This window comes from Excalfactoria chinensis, chromosome 2 (assembly GCF_039878825.1).
Source record: "Excalfactoria chinensis isolate bCotChi1 chromosome 2, bCotChi1.hap2, whole genome shotgun sequence".
In the NCBI taxonomy this organism is placed as follows: Eukaryota; Metazoa; Chordata; class Aves; order Galliformes; family Phasianidae; genus Excalfactoria; species Excalfactoria chinensis.
Window position 1 is genome coordinate 90,456,572 of NC_092826.1, and position 21,993 is coordinate 90,478,564.

At 39.6% G+C, this 21,993-nt stretch overlaps 1 protein-coding gene and 1 long non-coding RNA gene across 2 annotated transcripts in view; both read right to left on the minus strand.

Moving 5' to 3' along the window:
• ADCY1 (adenylate cyclase 1) overlaps positions 1-21,993 on the minus strand; it is a 147,334-nt gene that overhangs the window by 91,762 nt on the left and 33,579 nt on the right. The window contains exon 2 of the mRNA XM_072329806.1: positions 14,218-14,367. Coding sequence (XP_072185907.1) covers positions 14,218-14,367 — 150 coding nt within the window. The remainder of the gene's footprint in view (positions 1-14,217; positions 14,368-21,993) is intronic.
• On the minus strand, positions 598-5,139 carry LOC140248780 (uncharacterized). Its single transcript, XR_011902887.1, has 3 exons — positions 5,086-5,139; positions 2,314-2,468; positions 598-1,469 (listed from the first exon to the last, which is right to left on the minus strand). It is a non-coding gene; the product is annotated as an uncharacterized lncRNA (long non-coding RNA).

Sequence of the window (21,993 nt, forward strand, 5' to 3'; positions counted from 1 at the left end):
TATGGCAGTACATACAGACTTGTGGGCAAGGATCATTAAATCCTATTCCCTATTAAAGCCTATTCCCTATTTCTGTCACACTATAGAATATGGTAGAATTAAATACTGGAGAATCTCAAGTTAACCAAATAGTTTAAGGCAGGTATATCCAATACATGACCCATGGGACCAATGCAGCCTGGCACAGCTCTTACTGTGGCCCACTCCCTGCCCTGCACCATCATGACAGTTGCTCAGCCCAGCCCCCAGCACACAACCATGGCTCAACAACAACTGAAACATTGGTATCCCCTTAACACTGTCCAGGTTGAAACCAGAACAAGAAGAGAGTGTGGTGCTAACTCAGGTTATGGCAAATAATTGTATGCATTTGATACACTGGCTGAACACAGTCCTTTGAAGAACAAAAAGCATGCAGCCTTTCCATTCAAATAAAGGAATTTGAGAATAGGTTTCAAGATCGCTGAAAAAGTTATTATTTTATTAGTATATTTGAATTTTATTTTCAGTCAATTAGATTATCTGTGAATTTTCAAATTGAATGTATAGAGTTACAATCAGATATTCAACTCAAAGAAAATTTGATCATGTCTCTTAACTAGTCTCATAAGACCTCTCTTACCAGAGAGATATCCCTTGTTTCACAGTCATTCCTATTCTGCTTACACTGAAGTGAAATCACATCTGACAGGTTCTTAGTAAGACCAGGCAACGTACTTGCAAGAAGGTCAATAATCATATACAGAACGAAGGATCTCTCCAGCTATGCAGCCCAAAGCAACCTAAGTCCAGAAGATGTTCTCCTTTCAGGAGATGGCCTTTCTATGAGCCCAGAGTGGCTCCATCCAAGTGCTCAATCACTAATTCAAGCACTGACCTAAATGTTCCCCTACACTCCACCACTTCACAGCATGAATAATGATAGGGCACTTTAGGAGATGAGCCCAAATATTACTATTACAATATATACAATTATCATACAGAATATACAGAAGTCCATAAATTGATTCACTTGTATGTGCAAGTTTCATAGTTGTTGCAGGATCACACACACAAGGTTTGTAGATGTTGAAGGATTTATTCAGTAGGTGTTACCAGGAAGTCCAAGATTGTTCGCTGTGTTTTTCTTTTAAAATCTTCAAATAAGTCCACTGCTAGGAGCCACTGAAGAGCGGTGTTACAATAGCTCTTCAATGACCTTGGAGTATATATACCTTGGAGTTCAGTGATGTTGCTGCTGTTGATGTGTCTTGTGTCATGGATCTCCAGGGGTATTAAAAAAAAAAATAAAAATAAAAAAAAAGTTTAACTGGTACTAGAACAGACAAGTCTATCCTCTAGGGTGAAATACACACAGTATTCCAGTTCTGGGTCAATATTTCTGCCAAAATAAGGCCATTTGTACCACACCCTTTGTCTTGATACTGATGGCTGTATGATTATATCAGGCACTGGGGGTGTGTTCTGACCTGCCAAAGCAAAAAAAAAAAAAATCAGTGTTCCCTCTGCAATGAAAATCAGAGTTTGTATTATAATTTCTGGGATATGTGTACTGATGACTTGTGGAGTTACTGAACATCCCTCTTCTAGTAACCTCCTGCACAGTGCAGGTAGGCCACAACCACCTTAGACCTAACTGTGCCTCCCAAGGCAACTTAATTTATGGATTGCTGGTGCAAGGGGAGTACCTCTCCTTCAGGAGCCTTGGCTCTCTCCTCCTGCCTATGTACCTGTAGAAGCCCTCCTTATTTTTCACATCCCTTAGCAAATTCAGTTTCATCTGTGTCTTGTAGAGATTAGATCAGGAAAGACATTTGTGGACAACGTCCCTATATTCTTCTCAGTCTACACAACCTTGCTTCCACTTCCTCTGCCTCTTTCCCCTCAGTTTAAGCTTCAGATCCTTGCTCAGCCATGCTGATCTCCTGCCTCCTCTGCTCAGCTTCTTCTGCTGGGGGATGGAGAGCTCTCACACTCACAGAGAGGTGTCCTTAAAGAGCTGCCTGCTCTGTTCTGTGTCCTTAAGGACAGTTTCCCAGATCTCAACCAGCAGCTACTTGAGCAGCTGGAATTTTGTTCTCCTGAAGTTCAAGGTCCTGACTCTACTTTTTGCCAGGCCTACATTCTTCAAGATCACAATCTCAAACCAAGGCATGACCACTACAGCCCAGGCTGCCTCCAGCCTTCACTTCTCTAACACTCTCCTCTGCATTAGTGAGCACCAGCTCCAGTAAGGCTTCACCTCAGGTAAGTCTGTCTAGTACCTGGATCAGGACGGCACCCTCAACAGATTCCAGGAATCTCCTGGATTACCTGCCACCCGCCATTCCATTGTCTCAGCAGATATCCAAGTGGCTGAAATCCCCTATCAGGACGAAAGCATGACATCTCCTGCAGCTGAAGCAAGAAGCACCTTCAGGCATTGTTGCTTTTACTATTACTTCTGTTTATATTACTGGTTCTACCACCTGCAATGCAGAATAGGTAACAAATAACTGCTTTTCAATCATGCTGTCTCTTTTCTGCTCCATGCCATGCCTAAGACCAAGAAACAACTGGGATCCAAACAGAAATCTGGTACTGCCAGATCCACAGCCAAATCCTTCCTGAGTTTAGCAGGGAGAGTGGGATCAAATAAACAACCATATGTGCTTAGGATAACTACTAACTTTACCTGCTGAAAAGCCATCCCCAATCTCACAACTAGCCTTTCTTAGTTAATTGATATAGAGATCTTAAGACCTGTGCAAGGTGGAGGTATGGAGGCTCTCCAATATCCCAATATGCCCAAAAATTCCTGCAATTTTTCCATCATGGTTGGTACCAGAAATACTGGGATTTTATTAATAATAGTATTGGGTAAGATCTTAGTCTTACCTGACCAAATAACTCCCAAGAATTTCACTAATAGTCCGGACCCCTGGATTTTCTGTGAACTGATAACCCATCTTTCCTCCTGCAAATAAGCCAACAATTGCCTACCACTTTCTCCAGCTCTTCCCGAGAGGAAGAGATTACATCATTATATTGATGAGTTAACATTAGTTTTACATCATTAATGTTATCTCTTTTTTTTCTAAATCATACACCACCACATTGTAGCAGAACTTTGGAGAACACATGAACCCTTGTGGTTGGACCTGAAGGTTCCACTGCCTATTCTCCCAAATAAAAGCAAATTGGTCTCATAATTCCTCAGCAATTGGGATGCCAAAGAATGGACTGGACAGATCCAGAACGCAGGGGAAGTCTCCAGTTTCCTGCTCAATATGTCCAGAAAGATAACTATAGTGGCTACTGCAGCATGAATTAGTAGGGTCACTTTAGTTCCTTGTAATCTTACAGTCATGCACTATATTTCATCTAATTTATAGACAGGCCACGTAATTCCTACTTTCTCTAATTCCTGCATAGTTTTCATAATGTATCATCCCTATGGGAGTAAATGTTGCTTCATATTAGCGATTCACCACAGCCTTATACCCAATATATATTCCTGAACCGGGGCTACAGAAACCTTATACTCCCAGGGGGAGAGATGCCCAACACCCAACATCAACTGACTCTGGGTTACTGGAATCATTCTCCCTTCAAAATCTCCTATAACAACACACCTGCTTGAAAATCATGATAGATAACTAAATCATGTATACCAATCTGTCTTTTGGAGTCACACCCCTGCTTTTATGAGATCATTCCATAATCACTGGTGAGATACTCTCATCAGCCCTGATTGTAGAGCCCTTCGGCTGGTTTATGAGGTCAAATCTCTCTAGTTTCTATAGGCTGCAGATTTCACCTGTATCTTAGGCATTCTGTTTCCCTTGGGTCAGCTACTGTCTGTGCTTCTTGTTGGACAGTTGCACCTCTGGCTACCAGAGGATTCAAAATAGGTACTATGGTGCCATATTGATGAGAGGGGGCTTGCTGAAGGATTGAATCTCTCACCCCAACTGTGAATTTTACTAGGTCATGACTTTCAAAGTCTCTCTCATAAACAGCCCCTTTAATTCCCTTATATATGTTTGTAAGTCCACATGTTACCCCACAGTTCGCTATGAGCAGGCACATCATTTTCATTTTGCCTTCATTTCATTGTCACCATATAAGGTGACACACAGCCACTAGCCACTGTAATAAAGAGTGGTTCCCATTATCATGCCCAACAGGTGAATGCAATCTGTTCTTCATGGCCAGGTGTGATGTGATGACAGCTAGTCTAGATGTCTTGGGCCTGTTAACTTCAATGCCTTTTGCCTCTATATCCCATAGTCTTAAGCCATGCAGAGAGACTCTCAGTTTTTGAGAAAACCTTTTTACTAGGGCTGTTAATTCAGCTGCCATATTTGGAAAAGCTATAGTGTGTACTGTCATTTTGGCTGGCTGTTATCCCTCAGGAGGTCTAACTGCTGGAATTCCCAGAAAAATATTTCTAGAGGTTCTAGTCATAGGGAGCTTCTAGCAGGGTGTTTTTCATAGCTTTTCTTGGAGTCACATTAATAGCTTTCAGATAAACTTAAGTATTTTCTATTTAATTCTCATGTTTTGGACTAGTTATATTCTAAGAATCCCACTGCTACAGGTCCCAGTCCTTTTAAGATTATGGTCTGATTCTCAGGCAAAAAATATCTCATTTTCTTCCCCCAGCTCTCCTTCAGGAGATACGGTGGAACTGAAAGCCACAGTTGATGCAGTAAACTGCCTTCCCTTTGTTTAAAAAATACCCAGCTTTTCAAGAAATTTATCCATAGAAGACAGTAAATCAGAGATATTCCCATAAATCCTAAATAGTCCACATTTTCCTACTACAACTGCAGCAGAATGGCACAGAGATACTAGAAACACCAGGACATGCCTGGGTAACTCCTTTCCAAGGAAGTTATACCTACCCCATCCTAACTACTACAGAAAGAATACTCATAAAGAATGCCATATTTGTCTCTGAAATGTAGTTGGTACCCCACCGACTACATGATACATTCTGCTTATGAAGAAGCAAAATTGCTTCTGATGGTTTCCTAGTGATGCCAGGTGAAACATATGCAGGAAAGCTAATACACATACAGAAAGAAGACAAAAACTCACCTAACTAGTAAAGGGGAATCTCTGGCCATACAGCCCTCTTTTACAGAAAGCAACCTAGATCCAATAGATGCTCTTCTTTCAGTGGCTAGCCCTTATAGGAGCCCAAGGTGGGTCCACCCCTTCTGGTCACGTGGGGAACACAGTTGCAAGCAATTTGTATGTGCCCTCTGGACCAGCCACACTCCTTCATCAGTTGCTCAATCACCAACCAGTTCAAGCAGTGACCTAGCAGTTCCACTGCAATATTCTATTTATGTTATTGTTTTTTTAGCAGTACAAATCTTTGTGAACAACTGTTTTCAAGGATGATGCATAGAAAGTAAAATTCCTTGGTGCTGGAACTGGCTGAGGTGGTGCAATCACAGACCCTGCAGGTGTTCAAGGAACATTTAGATGTTCTGCTGAGGGACACGGTTTGTCGAGAACAGTTGGTGACAGGTGGACGCTTGAACTGGATGATCTTGTAGGTCTTTTCCAACCTTGGTGATTCTATGATTCACCAGAAATGTCTGATGACCACCTTGAGATATTCCACTGGTTTTATGGTTGGTTTTTTGTTGTTTTTTTTTTTTTTTTTTTTTTTTTTGTTTGTTTGGTTTTTTTCTATCTTCGTTTTAATTAAAAATATTAAAGATTATTGTTGGGATTCAAGAAAGAATATTCAGAGAAGAAGTTGCGGAGCAAGAAAATGGCGTGAGAAAGGAATGCTAAGGAATGCTGAGAACCAAGGAAGGCTTCAGGAGAGAAAAACAAAAGCCAAGTAAGCTGGGTGATTGCTACATGATAACAATCCTGACTGGAGGAAGAGCTCATGGCTTGGAATGACTTATGACTCTGATTGTATAAGTGCCTGCATTCATGGTTAAGGAGGGTTTGTGGAATGTTTTGTTGACATGTTAAGGTGGGTGGGGAAGTAACAAGAGAAATCTTGTGAATGTATATAAAGGATGGTAGAACCTGTAACAAAAGATTTGGATTATTCACATCTGACCCCATGCCTCAGATGCTGCAGATTGTAATAACTTTTGTTACGTATATATGTTAACTATATTAATTTTTATGTGTGCTGCTCCAAAAGTAATGCCTCCAGATGTATTATATTGATCAGCTACGTCAGAAAAAAACACTGATGGTATGGGAACAGAGACTGAACCTTCCCAGCAATACTGTGTTATACTTTGTTGCTGTGTGACAGATGGGAAGACTGAGAAGATGGCATCTGGAATAGAAGTGTATATGAAGCAAAGGTGTGTCACTAAGTTCCTCTATGAGGAATAAATGACACCCATCAAAACTCATCAGACCTTGCTGAACATTTATGGGTACCAAACAATGGATTTCAGCACAGTGAGGTCACAGATAGTGCATTTCAGCAGTGACAACAGTGGGTTATATCTGCTGGTAAAGGTTTTGAGGAGTGTGAGATGCAGGCAAGAACACACAGCTAATAGTGGTGGGTATGCTGGAAAATCGTGTTTTGTAGCTGATAATTTTCTCTATCAAATCATGTTATTGTACTCTTCGTATTGGTTGTATTTTCCATGGAAATAAATAGGAGGCATTATTTTTGGTGCAACCTACATATATGTGGCCCAAGACAATTCTTCTTCACACAGTACAGCTCAGGGAAGCTGAAAGGTCGAACACTCATGGTCTGAGGAGTTGGTAGGAAATGGTAAACTACAAGAGTTTTTGTGTTAATTTAATTCAGCTTACTTAAATCTTTGCAGCAGGATTATATAATTTAGGCTTAAATCAAAATAAGAAAAGAATTACTATTGTTAGCAGTATGAAGCTCTATTGTGTGCATATTTGTATCTTGTAGTTGATTTACTGTTTTAACTGAATTGTATTGAAGCTGTAAAACAAGGTGACAGCTTATTAGGTTACAAGGTAGTCCACACAAGAAGGACATTCAGGCTGACGATTAAATTCTATAGTGCATGAAATAATATAAACTCCAAAGTGTACTGGAATGTCCGAAGTAATATCCTGGTTGCCAATTTTTGGGGTTCTGAAAAGAGCTAATTGTACACTGCAGCTTTTCTTTAAGCAAGTGTATTAAATAAGATCTTGAAATAGGTAAGTAAATTCTCCACGTTATAGAAAAAGTGTAGTTTTAGATTGTGTGTCCTATGCCACTGTAAAACCAACTCAAAATTATACTCACAGACTCATACAGAGACAAATGCTGACTAAATATTACTTCTATGGCCTGTAAAGACAATTACAGTACAGGAGGTGAATAAAAACTTCACAGATAACATCCACAGTGCATCACAAACATCACTGAATCCAAAGAGGTAATAAAAATCACGGGTGTGACAGCAGCATTGGAGCACTGCAGGATTCATCACTGTACATCTTTGAGAACCTGCCATGCCAGATGTGTTAAGGGAAGCTACAAAAATGGTAATTTCAATCTACATCGGATTTGGGCTGAATTACATGAAGACCTGAAGGGAGCTTGTGAAAATTTTACCAATGAAATTGTTGTAATTTTTTTTTTTTATTTTTTTTTTTTTCCATTAGGAATGAAAAAGAAGAAATGTTGGATTCCCAAGAAAGAATTGTGGAGTCTTTACCAAGATGCTTAGCAGCCTTAAACTCACCTGGCAAGCAAAGAGTCAATCGTGGCATTCTGAGAGAGCAACTACTGCTGACCAAGCTACTGCTGACTCTAGACCAAGAAAGAAGGTATTGGTGTGAATCTAAAGAATTATCACTAGGGGAGATACTGGAAAATATAAGAAACAACCTAATGGTGGAAAATATCGAAGCACTGAATATAAATGACAACAGCATCTAGCTTTCTAAAAAACAAAACAAAAAACAATCAAAAAAACAGATAAGAAAAGTCTCTTATGTGGGGCAAAATCTCATCTGTCAAGAAAAGCTGCACTGCCTTCCACCTCACCCTAAGGAATGCTTAAGGTCTCAGAGGCTTGAAAGCTGAATGGATATTTACCAAATACAGCTTTTAAAAGTTTTGGAAAGAGATGTCATCTGGATTTCTATTCAGCAAGTACTACCATTGTTGTCTGATTTTATTTTTTTTTTTTTTCATTTGCTACTGCATGGCTGATCTGACAGAAAAATAACCTGAAAACCAGACCAACAGGAAAAGTAAATATTTGTGCACTGATGATTGTTCCATTCAATGTGTTACAACATCAAAGTCAGACATACTTGTGACATTCATGCATGAGAGGCTGTGGCCTCTGGAAGAGATGGGCAGTGACAGAAAGAAATTGAAAATGTGAGACAGGAAGTACTGATCAACTAGCAACAACTATGGCTATTATAAAACAGTGTTCATGTTGCAGACCTTCTTTTCAGTGACATCTGAAGTTGTGCTGGTAAATCCTGGTATATATGTATGTGGTATATTCTGAAACATGGGGGCTTATAGAAAGAAAGATGTTCCCACATTTTCATCTTTCTCACTGGTCTACAATGTAGTTTAAACTTTTAAGAGCTGGCTTCTATTTAGAAAATTAAATCTTGGGACTGTGAACAACTACTATTTTAGGAAATTGTGCTTTCCTTTACTTGGTATTGACATGGTTTAAGGTGAATTCACATTGCTGAAAATAAGAAGGGGTAAACACACACATTTCAAATCAGAATGTGCATACCAAGCACACAATACTCCACACAGCACTACCCAGTATTCAAAACGTATTTCTGAGAGCAATTGTCCAAATGCTTTTTGAAGTCTGGCAGAGTTGGTGCCTTGACCACTGCCCTTGGGAGCCTGTTCTGGTGCCATACCTCCCTCTTAGTGAAGAACCCATTCCTCACACCCAACCTGAGTTTCCCCTGATGCAGTTCCATGACATTTCCTTGGATCCTCTCACTGTCACCAGAAAGAAGAGATTGCTGCCTGCCTCTCCACACTCTCTACGAGGAAACTATAGGCTGCCATGATACCTCCCCTTACTCTTCTCTTCTCTAGGCTGAATAAACCAAGGGGTCTCAAATACTCCTCATATGGTGCATGGTGGTGGAACTGCCGCTTGCAACACTGGAGGCCCGGGTTCAAATCCCCCCTGTGGCACAAGTGGTAGAAGTGCCGCTCTGCTACACAGAGGGCTCAAATCCCGGGAGTTGGACTCAATGATCTCTAAGGTTCCTTCCAACTCGCACGATACTATGATACTATGATCACCTTTGTAGCCTTCCTTTGGACACTCTCTAATACAGTTTTATGGCCTTATACCGTGGCGCCCCAAATCGCACACATAATACTTGAGGATAGACTACACCAGCGTAAAGCAGAGCAGGACAATTCATTTACTTGACTGGCTAGCGGAGCTTTGCCTAGTAAACTCCAGGACACAGGTGGCTCTTTTGACTGCCAGGGCACACTGATGGTCCACCTTCAACTTGCAGTCAAAAAGAAACCTCAGATCCCTTTCCAAAAGGGTGCTTTCCAACTTCTCATCTCCAAGTCTGTACACATATTCAGGCTTGCCCCATCACAGCCGTAGAATCCAGCATTTGCTCCTGCTACACTTCAAGATGTTCATGATTGTTCAGCTCTCCAGTTTGTCAAGATCTCTCTGCAAGGCCTCTCTACTCTAGAGGGAGTCAGCAGCTCATTCCAGTTCAGTGCTGTCCATAAAATTACATAATTTGCCTTCATGTTTAGCATGTTTAGCACTCAAAACACTGAGGGAAATGTTTAGGGAAATTGGCCCTAAAATGTAACCTTACAGAATCCCACTAGTGACTGGTCTCCAGCCTGATGGAAACACATTTAATGTACTCCTTTGAGCCCAACCCATCAGCCAAACATTCACTCACTGTATTATGTTCTTACATAGCTGTATGCTGGGCTTTTTTTTTTTTTTTTTTTTTTTTCCCCAAGAACAGTACCGTGAGAAACTGTATTGAACGATTTGTTGTTATTGAACAAAACTTTCATCTTATAAACCTATGTTGGCTGTGAACAGTGATTGCACTCTTCTTTTCTTTGAGTATTTTTCAATAACTCCCAGAATAATCTTCTTAACCGCACTAATCTTCACCAAGCACTAACATGAAATTGACAGGATCTTCTGTCTTCTCATTCATGAAAACTGAAACAACATCTGAAAGCTTCCAGATGACTGGGACCTCTCTAGATTCCCAAAAACATTGAGAAATAGTTAGGAGAGGTCTCACAATGATATCAGCAAGCTCCTTGAGTATCCTTGGATGAATCCCATTCATAGACTTATATGCATATAGCTGGATCAGCAAATTTCACACTAGTTCAGTGTTGGCTGGGAGTTTATTGTTACCACAGTCAGTCCTACAACTCAGCACTCCAGGTATTGAAGACAAAGGCATCAAACATCCCTGTTTTCTGTGTATCCCTACTTGTGAGGGGACTGTCCTCATCAAGTGATGAACCAATGTCATCTCTGGTCCTATTTTTGCAGTTAAGATATTGAAAAGACCTTTTTACTTTCCCGCATAGTTCTGACCAGCTTCAACTCTAGCTGAGCAAAAATTTTCTCCCTACAATTGTAAACAGCTCTCTGAAGTCTTCCTATGTTGCCCAACCTTGCTTCCAGTGTCCATACACTGGAGTCTATAAACAGGAGGGAAGTAAATTCTTTACAAGGGTAGATAACAGCAGGATAAGAGGAAATGGTTTTAAACTGAAGGAGGGAAGAGTTCTTTACTACAAGAGTGGTAAGGTGCTGGAACAGGCTTCCCAAAAGCCTGGGTTTGGTTCACAGGCTGAACCAAAAAGAGGCTGAAGGTGACAGTTTCCTGGATCGTATCATTACTAATGACAAGAAATGGTGTCACCACTATGAGCTAGAGTCAAAACAGCAGTCCATAGAGCGGTGAGATGTGCATTCTCCATCAAAGAAGAATTTCAAAATGCAGTCCTCAGAGGGTAAAATGATGTTCACTGTTTCTAGGATAGCAAAGGAGTTGTTCTGTGCTTCTCAGAACTCAGATCACTATATCATGATGTTGACTTGAAGATAAGGGTTCGAGATTCCAGAGTTGGTTGAGAGAAGAAGAAAACCTTTCTTTCGCAATATGATAATTCTGAGCCCCATATAAGTTTAAAGACCACAGAGTACACTGCAAATCTTGGCTGGATTATCCTACAACACTTCCTGTATATTCGAGATTCTATGTCTTCTGACTTCCATCTTCTTGGGGTGATAAAAGATGAACTGCATGGGCAATATTTTCTTAGTAATTACATTGTCATAGCAACTGTGAAACGGTGGGTCACCTTAACTTGTGCAGATTTTTATGAGCACTGCATGCAGTCTCTTGCTCATCACTGCCAAAAAGGCATAGCTAATGGTAAGGACTATGTTGTAAAATAGTGTTTTGTAATTGAGAATTTCCTCTATCAAATAGTGTTGTTGTGTTCTTTGTATCTGCTATAGTTTTCATGGAACTAAATAGTTCTTGTTATGGGGAAAAGGATTCACCTCACAATATTTGCTCCTGCCTGCCTGATCTGCAGAGAAGGGTCTTGCTGATAGAATTTATAGGAACAAGGGGAAGACAGTTATCCCGACAGAATGATTATAATTATTCACATTCTAAAGCTTGTTTGGTCCACAGCCTTGACTTCAGGTATTACTTTGGAACTGCAGGCTTACATTTTCCAACATAATAAATGGATGATTCCACAGCAGAGGCCACTTATTAGTCATAACCACTGAGAACAAACAATATGGTGAATGTTAAACGGAATTAAAAAACAAACCAAACCTCCCCACCACCATCAAAAAGAGTCAGTCTCTTCCCTTCTCCTCAAGCCTCTTACAAAGCATTCCTACAAACTCCTGAAAATGCAGATGACCCTGAAAATGCTACAACATGAGATCACAGAATCACAGAATGACCTGGGTTGGAAGGGACCTCAAGGATCATGAAGCTCCAACCCCCCTGCCTGGCATATGACCCTGAAAATGCTACAACATGAGATCTTTGCTCTTGCTTCTAAAAATAAATTTAACAAAACTATCTCAAAGGGGCTATTACTACTAATGATTCCCAAATGAGAGGAATCACTAAGTAGGACACAGAGGAAGAAATCTTACTTCCAGCTGTGGCATCAGTCTTATTCAAGTAACACTTTAACTCCAGAAAGCTGTTTATGTTCAAAAGTGAAGAGTTTGTTCTTTCTGTTCTTTTAGAAACTTACACAGACATATTGGGGAAAGGTTTTAGTAGTTTTGATTACAATTCTCAGTGTAAAAAGGCAGTGATATTTAGGTCAGAGCATTTGAAAGAGAAAAGGAAATCTAATTTAAAAAAAAAAATGCTCATTTTAATATGTGGCATTTGTAGTTCAGAAAACAAAAATTCGGGAATGAATAAAACTACTGAAAAAGGTCAAGTAAAGTCTTCTAATCTTCTGAAGAACCTTTGAATATTGGTAAGGAAACTTGGGCTCCATTAAACCATAGGAAATGCATGTTAGTTTTGCAGTCTGTAATAAGTTAAATCTTGCATGGTTTTTAGAAGTATTCTAATGTGTTGTAAAAGCAGCCATGCAAAGTATTTCAGTGGTACTTCTGACAGCTAGTTTGTGTACTTTATCACCACACCAAGTTCTATGGTATCCCATAAAGTTAGTTTCACATATATAGGAGAAAAATGTATTCTCTACACAGACCTTTGCACTGCACTGGAAAAGCATTTACAGTATTCCTTTGGTATAAATAAACAATAATAGTAGTAATGTGTAATTTGTTGCTTTCTTGTTTCTATATACATGGACAAAATACAAGAGTAGACACATTGCTCATGTTCTACATACAGAAAACAACAACAACAACAACAACAACCAAACATCTGATGAATGGTTTTCATGTTGGATGCCAGAAGTGGATTTTCAAACAGACAAAGAGGATTTAGGCAACTGTTTACCATTACATTTCAATTCTGCTGCATTTATATCTTTCAAAATCTGCTGTTTTAGTTTACAAAAGCCCAGAATCAAACCTAAAGACTTTGACACTACTAGTAATTTTCAACAGACACCAAATGGATAAAACTGTTCAAAGAATATATCCGCTGATATTCAGGTAATAAAAATATGTTAATCAGATCTGTATCAGAACAGTACTTATGCATCAACATTATTTCTGCTCAGGAAACTGGAACTGAAGGATAGCATGTGAAGCACTCCTTTTGAGAACCTTGAGGTCTTCTAGAGCAAAGTTTGAATACCACTTAATGTTGTGAGTTAGCAAGACAACACAGGGTTCTTGTGCCCGGAAGATTTCTTTATTGCTGTGGTGATCATGATCATGATGTGTATCTGCATCAGCTTGTGTATTCCCGTCATCTTGTGTATTTCTATCATCTTCTGCATCCCTTTTTATTTTTCTAAGCAAGCCTTTCTATATTCTAACACACGTATTCAGTACATATCCACTAACAATCCATTGGCTAGAAAGCAAGCAAGTTCCATAACAAGCCTTCATAATCAGCAGATACCATTATGGTGGTATGGAAGTAAGGGCCAAACCTTTCTTAAAATATTCTGTTAAATTATACTGCCAAGTGACAGATGACAGCAGAGGGGCAGTGTGACAAAATGGTATTTGTAACGGATGTGCACATGAATCAAAGGTTCCATGGAAATAAATTGGAGCTATTACTGTCAGAGAACCAGTGTATTTAGTCTAGAGTGGACCTCTGTTGCCATGTAGATGGAAAACAAGATTTGTCCAGAGTATTCAGAATAAACAGGTTTTGATGGATTCAAGGTTTGAACCTGGGAGTACCATGTGAGTAGCAACATCTGCAGTTTTTCTCATTATTTCCAAATTTGTTTGGGACACTTCACCACATGACAAAGACAACTTTCATTCTTGTGTGTTATGAATTGGGTATTGCATACAGGCAGGACAGGAATTTTTACAGCCTATCTAACACACAATAAATCCTTGAAGGGAAAAAAAGAGTGTGATGAAAAGCAAAGCATGTGTGCACACTAGGGATGAAGAGATAAAGCAGGAATAGGAGGTGGCATGCTTTTTTCACAGTGGATGTGTACACACGCCCTTCCATTCACTCAGGAGCAATGTCTTGACCCGTGGTTCATGGAACTACAACAAATTCAGAAGAAACAGAGAAGAGGAAAAAACTGACCTGTTTTTCATTTTCATCCTCCAGCCTCAGCCTGTCCTCTATGCAGTTCCTGGCCTGAAGGAACGCCTTCCTCTGAGCCCTTTCTGTCAAAATCCTCACAAAGACCCCATACAAATTTACACTGACAAAAAGGATTGCATTGGCCACAAGCTGTAAGGAAAAAAGAAAATAAAAATGAATATTTTAAAATACAGATTTATTTTACTTTTCTACTCAGCAAAATAGATTAGAAAAGAAACAGTCCTCTTTAAAATTCTCCCTTGCTAGTCATGTCACTGAAATCCCTTCACATAACCCAACTGCAGAGGAACTATAATAACAAGTCCAGACAGGCAACATTGCACAATACAAAATTCCTTAGTTGCTGAGTTTCTCTTATGACAATTGGTAGGTTATTATTTTTGTTCAGCATCAGTTCTTTCATCAGTCCATCTGGTTAGAAAGCATTTCAGCATTTGCTTAATTGCATGATGCTCACTATACAGAAATTATTTTCCTATGCCCTTATGATTTAGGGAAATTATTGTCCCCCCCCCCCCTTTTTTTTTTTTTTTTTTTTTTTTTTTTTTATATATTTGAGGTATTATCAAAATCTGTAACTATTTCAAAATCTATTCCTTTGTATTCCAGGTTTTTATATTGTGCACTTTGTATATGAAAAATATTTTCTGTCCACATCCATGCTGTTAGAGAATGCACTATATTTTTTAAGAAGTTTCCCCAAAACGCTGTTGATGCTATTGTGTGGTGTACCTTCTAGAAGATGCCAAGTGCTTTCAAATGATGCACAAAATGCTTGCACCATTTACATAATCCTACACACAGAGGTATGCTTGTATAACTGCATAATAATTGTATAATATCAATTAATTATTTTGGAGTTATTTGTATAAGCAGTGATTTGAAGAACAACACCTAAATGACTTAATAGTCTTGAAGATTTTGTATTTTTTTTCAATGTTTTAAAAATACATGAGAAAAGTTAATTAAACTAACGTAAATAACACTATCCTGTACACCACCTCCTTATTCAAGACAGTCCCATGCAAATTTCTCACTTCATCTCTGATTTCTGAAACCTTGATATTTTAATAGAATAATGATGTTAAAAAAAACTCATATTACATAAGTATCTTTAGATGGTGAATTTTGCAAAACAGTGTTTCTTTAGAAAGGGGTCTGTAAATTCTATTTACCAACTATCTTTTCAATCTTATTCTCCATATTTACTATAGTCTCTACCACAGAATCTTGATGAGGATTCATGGGACTCATGAATTTCCAAAAACCAGAACCCAGTTGGTACTTAAATTGGCCAAGGTGGAGCATAACAAGAACAAAGAAAAACATTACAGTAAGTAACATGTGAAAAGCCCATGCAACTAAAATTGTTCATTAAGATCATATAAATATTTCTAAATTCGAAGTGTATACTTCAAACTAGTACAGCTCTACTGTTGTATGCCTTGCTAGTGTAAGTTGAAGAGATGCCCACTCATATTTGTGATGCACAATGAGTCTTGCTATGTGAACATCAAAATCAATTTTTTTAACAGAAATAAAATCATTCACACCACTGTAGAAAATGCTTACTAACATTCATAACATCGTTTTAAAGATGAGCATCAGACTAGAACTCAGTTAACAGAGAGAGTAAAGATTCAAAATGGCATGGAGAAACTTTCTGCTGACTTGAAGACCCTTTGGAAAGTGTTTCATCCCACAAAAATAATAAAGATATTTGTCACGTATACCTAATGGCAGTATAAATCCATTATCATCTCTGTATAATGAGGTGAATTGAAGATTTCCTATGAACAGGTTTTCCAGATACTTTTTCACAGTTCCTCTATCTTAAATCACAGAATCATAGAATTACCTAGGTTGGAAAAGACACTCAAGATCATCAAGACCAACATCAACCTAATCATACTACCCTAACAGTCCTCTACTAAATCATGTCCCTGAGCACCATATCTGGATGGTTTTTAAACACATTCAGGGATAGTGACTCAACTACCTCACTGGGGAGCCTGTTCCAGTGCTTAACAACCCATTCTGTAAAGAAGCTTGAACTGATATCTAACCTCAATCTCCCCTGGTGCAACTTGAGGCCACTTCCCCAGCCCCACTCTCGCTGCTGTAATCACCTTTCAGGTACCTGAATAGAGCAGTAACATCTCCCCTCAGCTAACTCTTCCCTAGACCAAACTTCTCCAGTTCCTTCAGTCGCTCCTTGTAGGGCATATTCTCCAAGCCCTTCACAAGCCTTGTTTACCTTCTTTGGTCCTGCTACAGTACCTCAATACCCTTTCTGTATTGAGATGCATAAAACTGAACACAGTACTAAAGGTGAAGACTCACCAGTGCTGAGTACAGGAGCAGGATTACTTCCGTAGTCTTGCTCACCACAACATTCCAGATAAAAGCCAGGATAACATTGGCCTTCTTGGCCACCTGGGCACACTGCTGGCTCATATTCAGCTGACTGTCCATCTGCACACCAAGGTCCCTTTCTGTCAGGCAGCTTTCCAGCCACACCTCCACAAGCCTGTTGGGTTGACTGGGGTTGTTGTGACCAAAATGCAGGACCCGACACTTGGAATTATTGAAACACCTATGGTTTGCCTTGGCCCATCCATTCAGTCTACCCAGGTCCCTCTGTAGTGCCTTTCTCCCCTCTGTCAGATCAACACTGCTTCCCATCTTGGTGTCATCTGTGAACTTACTGAGGGTTGTACTGAATCCCCTCATCCAGACCATTAATAAAGATGTTACATAGAAGTGGCCCCAGTACTGTGCCCTGGAGGACACCACCCATTACCAGCTGCCAATTGGATTTAACTCCATTGACCACAACTCTTTGGGCCTGGCCAGCCAGCCAGTGTTTCACCCAGCAGTGTGTATGGCCATCCAAACTGTGGCCAGCCAGCTTCTCAATGAGAATGTTGTGGGGGACAGTGTCAAAGGCTTTACTGAAGTCCACATGGACCACACTGACAGCCTTACCTTCATCCCCTAAGCGGCTCACCTTGTCATAGAATGATATCAAATATGTCAAACAGAATCTACCATTCATGAACCCACGCCGACTGGGCCTGATCTCCTGCTTGACCTTTAACTGATCAGTGTTGACTTTCAAGATTATTTGTTCCATAACCTTCCCTAGCACTGATGTGAGTCTGATAGGTCTGTAGCTACCAGGATCATCTTTCTGGCACTTTTTGAAGATGGGTATCACATTTGCCAATCTCCAGTCAACCAAGACATCTCCAGTTAGCCAGGACTGCTGAAGGATGATGGAGAGCGGTTTGGCAACCACATCTGCCAACTCCCTCAGCACTCTAGGGTGCAATCCATTTGGCACCATGGATTTGTGAGTGTCCAGCTTTCGAAGCAGGTTCAAAATCATTTCCTCATGGATTATGAAGGGCCTGTTTTGTTCCCCATTGCTGTCTTATAGCACAAGGATCTGTGTGCCCAGGGAGTAACTAGTGTTACTATTAAAGACTGAGGCAAAGAAAGCATTAAGTACCTCAGCCTTATCCTGATCCTTGGTCACAATGTTCCTGTCTGCATCACTTCATTCTTTGCAATTATTGACTAAGAGGACATCAACAGATTCTCTTCAAACATTCCTACCAGCACAAAATCAAATGATATCTTGTAACAAGAAAAGAGGTCTATATCTACTTTATTTCTCCTTGTTGAATATGCATGTAAAAATTTGAAGATGAAAAGCAATATACAAACAGATTCTTTCATGATATAGATGAGCATAAATGGTTGGCAGTTCCTATTGTGCTTTATTTTGCTTCAACGCACAAATCTATTTGAGGCGTATCAATTTTCAGTAGAAGTTTAACACCAGTAAATGGAAATTTCTGTAGAAATTCCATTTGAACCCCTTTTTTTGGAGACATGAATACTGCTGCACTTGCCTTATCTTTGCATTTTATGCTGAAATGTAGTGACAACAGTGTATGGTAAAGCTAATTCTTAAAATTGCAGTGGAATTTGTAAAGGCCATATTCAAACAGAGTAGACAGAGAACAAAGAATGAAAAGTCAGGAGTTACAGACAATGTGACTACTTTATATTACCCATATACAAAGCAGCCGTTAATAGCACAGTATTCAGAATACTACCCTTATGTATAAGAGTGACTTATAAATAATTACTTGTAGAAAAAATAATTACAGTCAACTTGGTTTCTAGCCTTCAGGTGGGAGCAGATCATGTATTTTAGCAGTATGTCAACTGTTCTGAGATTATTATGATTTCTCTCAAGCAGTGATGATCACCTGGACTGGAGTAAACAGAGGATTGCTGTAGTCATGCAACCACTTCCAGACTCAGCAGGGTAAGTTCCCATATGCTTTGAGTAGCTTAAGATAAAACAGAGGGTTAGCTGTCAGCTCTGGCCTGCAGGGAATTATGAAAAAAGCAAGTAGATTTCAAAATGCGAGTAAAGAAAGTAGGTCAGACCGTCTCCTGCGATAAGAGTTCTTCCCCTCCACAACACTTTTGCTTATTTAGTACTTTTTCCCCAGTTGCAAACTACATACAATTCTGACTGTAATTTTTCCAGATATATACCACTTTCATGGTCCCTTTCATTTTAATGTGTTAATGCACTAATATCACCCTATAATACACACATATGTAACTTATACACTTTATCTGACATAACTCAAGGAGAGACTGAGAGACAAGCTTCTAACATTTTTGAAGAGATGCTGAAGAATCCAAAAATGATGAAATATCAAGGAATTTCATTTTAATCCCTTCATACATTATTCACCATATATTCACTCAGTATCAAAAAGAATGCTCTTCAGATTTCACCATCATCTCCTATTTACATAACTACTGAAGAAATAATTTACTTAATGTAACACAACTGTAATTTCTTTCAAACTGTTACCCATAGTGGGTGAGATTACAGATTTGCTAGAATAACAAAAGTGCATTAGGGATGTGGTTTTCATTGCTGTGACTGAATCTCACACTGCGCATGTTCACTCCAGTGGATATTAACAAAGACAGACTTCTGACACAGAGAGGTAGTCCATGAAGAGGGACTACCAGCTCCAGGAAGCACTTCCACAAAGTTTCTGTCCCTTTTTCTTTTAGTTCATTTACCTTCTTGGGTCTCAAATTAGTTTTGCTAGGCAGTTTGATAGAGAATCCCAACATGCACTGTAGCAATCCCCATCAAGGAGTGGGCAAGTAATTCTGCAGGTAAGAAGCATGCAAAATACACATACCTGCAAAAGGATCAAAGAGCTCAATTAATGATCTACTTTTTCTCATACTCTCCCATCTCTTGAGTGATTCTTTGAGGAATCTGTCAAGCCTGAAAGCTAGAATCTTACATGATCTCGCTTTTTCTCAAAGATGCGTGAAAACTTCTACACATCTACATCCAACACGTTGTTTGTCTTTTCACAGAGCACTGCTTCCTCAACAATCTGATTCTGTTGTGAGATGAACAGTTGCTAAGAGTTAACTTTGTTTTCTGATTGTCTCACAAAATTGCCTAATGTGGCTAATTCACAAAGGTGTAAAATAAAACTTCTGCATGACTCAAAAAACTTTTTTACAAAGTAAAAATGTAAATGGATACTGAAATACCCAATTGAAATAGGCTAAACCTTATAAATTACCAGAGAAGAAACTTCATTCTGTTTTCTAAAAGCTGGGTTTGTTATGTGTGTAAAATTAGATAAGTAATTTAAATAGCTACTACTCTCACGATTAAGCCCCTCTTAATTGAAGGGATAATATCAATAGCCAACTTATCCTCAGCAGCATGAGCTATTGTAGTGTCCCATAAAACAAAGGAGAGTGGACTAGGCTGAACTCTGCAGGAAAAAAAAATAAAATAAAAAAAGATCAAGATTGTTCCTGCGTGTCTTAACCCACAGATATGTGAAAAGACTAAAGGTATGGAAGGCCTGAATTCTACTGCCAGTTTCTCTCGGTTGATTGAATGCTTTTACAAGTAATTTCTGTGTCATTGTTGTATCTATTGTACAGACAATGTAACATTCTGTCAAAATAGTATGAAAGATATGGCAATGAAATACATTACTGTACAGTAGGAATGTCTATTTTGATTCCTGTCTCTAAGGAAAAGTCATGAACAGCTTACCAAACTGTGTCAGTGCTTCCTTTATTAGAGCAAAACAAGACCCTGTTGTTTATGAAAACTGTTGATATAATGAATAAAAGCTTTCTTAGATTTAAACAAAAATCATTTCTTTTCCTTGTTGTGGTAAATGTTCCCATTATACCAGTGGTTTATTTACAACACAAGACTGCATAGAGGAGAATGTGTAGTTGATTCTTGATCTTGATATAGCTTTCTTAAGTAATTCACTCAACTCCTTTTGCAACCTTTTGAGAATACTTAATTACTAAACCTGCTTTCTCCTTTTGCTGAAGTGACAGAGACTTGTACCTTAGCTCTTCACTACATCTCAAAAATCATGCACTGGTACCAGAGGAGTCAGCCAAACAGATTATCTCCAAATTAAACAAATTCCTTTTTTGAATAAACAGACATCTCTTACTTCTATTATATTTGTCCCAGTTATGCCACCTACTAAGAAAAAAATAACTGTGCTATTCTGCATGGTTTACTTCTTCATTCACACCATCTTCTGGATCTACAGCATACCCTAAGAGGGAATTACTGACAATTAAGTTCAGACAAACCTACTTTATTTTAATATAAGAAATATTTCTATATATCAAGCCAGACATTACAGAAAAATAATTGTACACATCAAGAAACTCTCCAAAGCCAACAGAAGTACTGGAGCTATTGTGGACAGAACAGAATCACAGAATCACAGAATCACAGAATCACAGAATCACAGAATTGTAGGGGTTGGAAGGGACCTCTAGAGATCATGGAGTCCAACCCCCCTGCCAAAGCAGGCTCCCTACAACACGTCACACAGGTAGGCATCCAGGTGGGTCTTGAATATCTCCAGAGAAGGAGACTCCACCACCTCCCTGGGCAGCCTGTTCCAGTGCTCCGTCACCCTCACCGTAAAGAAGTTCTTGCGCACATTCGTGCGGAACTTCCTATGCCGAAGTTTCAGCCCATTTCCCCTAGTCCTGTCCCCACGCACTACTGAAAAGAGACCAGCCTCGCCACTATGGCTCCCACACTTCAGATATTTATAAACCTGGATCAAGTCCCCTCTCAGCCTTCTTTTCTCAAGGCTAAACAGACCCAGTTCCCTAAGTCTCTCCTCATAGGGGAGATGCTCCAGGCCCTTCACCATCTTTGTGGCTCTCCGCTGGACTCTTTCCAAGAGATCCCTGTCTTTTTTGTACTGGGGAGCCCAGAACTGGACACAATATTCCAGATGAGGCCTCACCAGGGAAGAGTAGAGGGGGAGGATCACCTCCCTTGACCTGCTGGCCACGCTCTTTTTAATGCACCCCAGTATGCCATTGGCCTTTTTGGCTACAAGGGCACACTGCTGGCTCATGGCCAGCCTGTCGTCCACCAGGACGCCCAGGTCCCACTAAGCAGAGCTCCTCTCCAACAGGTCTTTCCCCAGCCTGTACTGGTACATGCAATTATTTCTACCTAGGTGCAAGACTCTACACTTGCTTTTGTTAAACCTCATCCGGTTTCTTACTGCCCAGCTCTCCGGCCTGTCCATGTCTTGCTGAATGGCAGCACAGCCTTCAGAATATCTGAAGAATATTACAAGTGAAGCCAAAACAACTACCCACTCATACCCAGTCTCA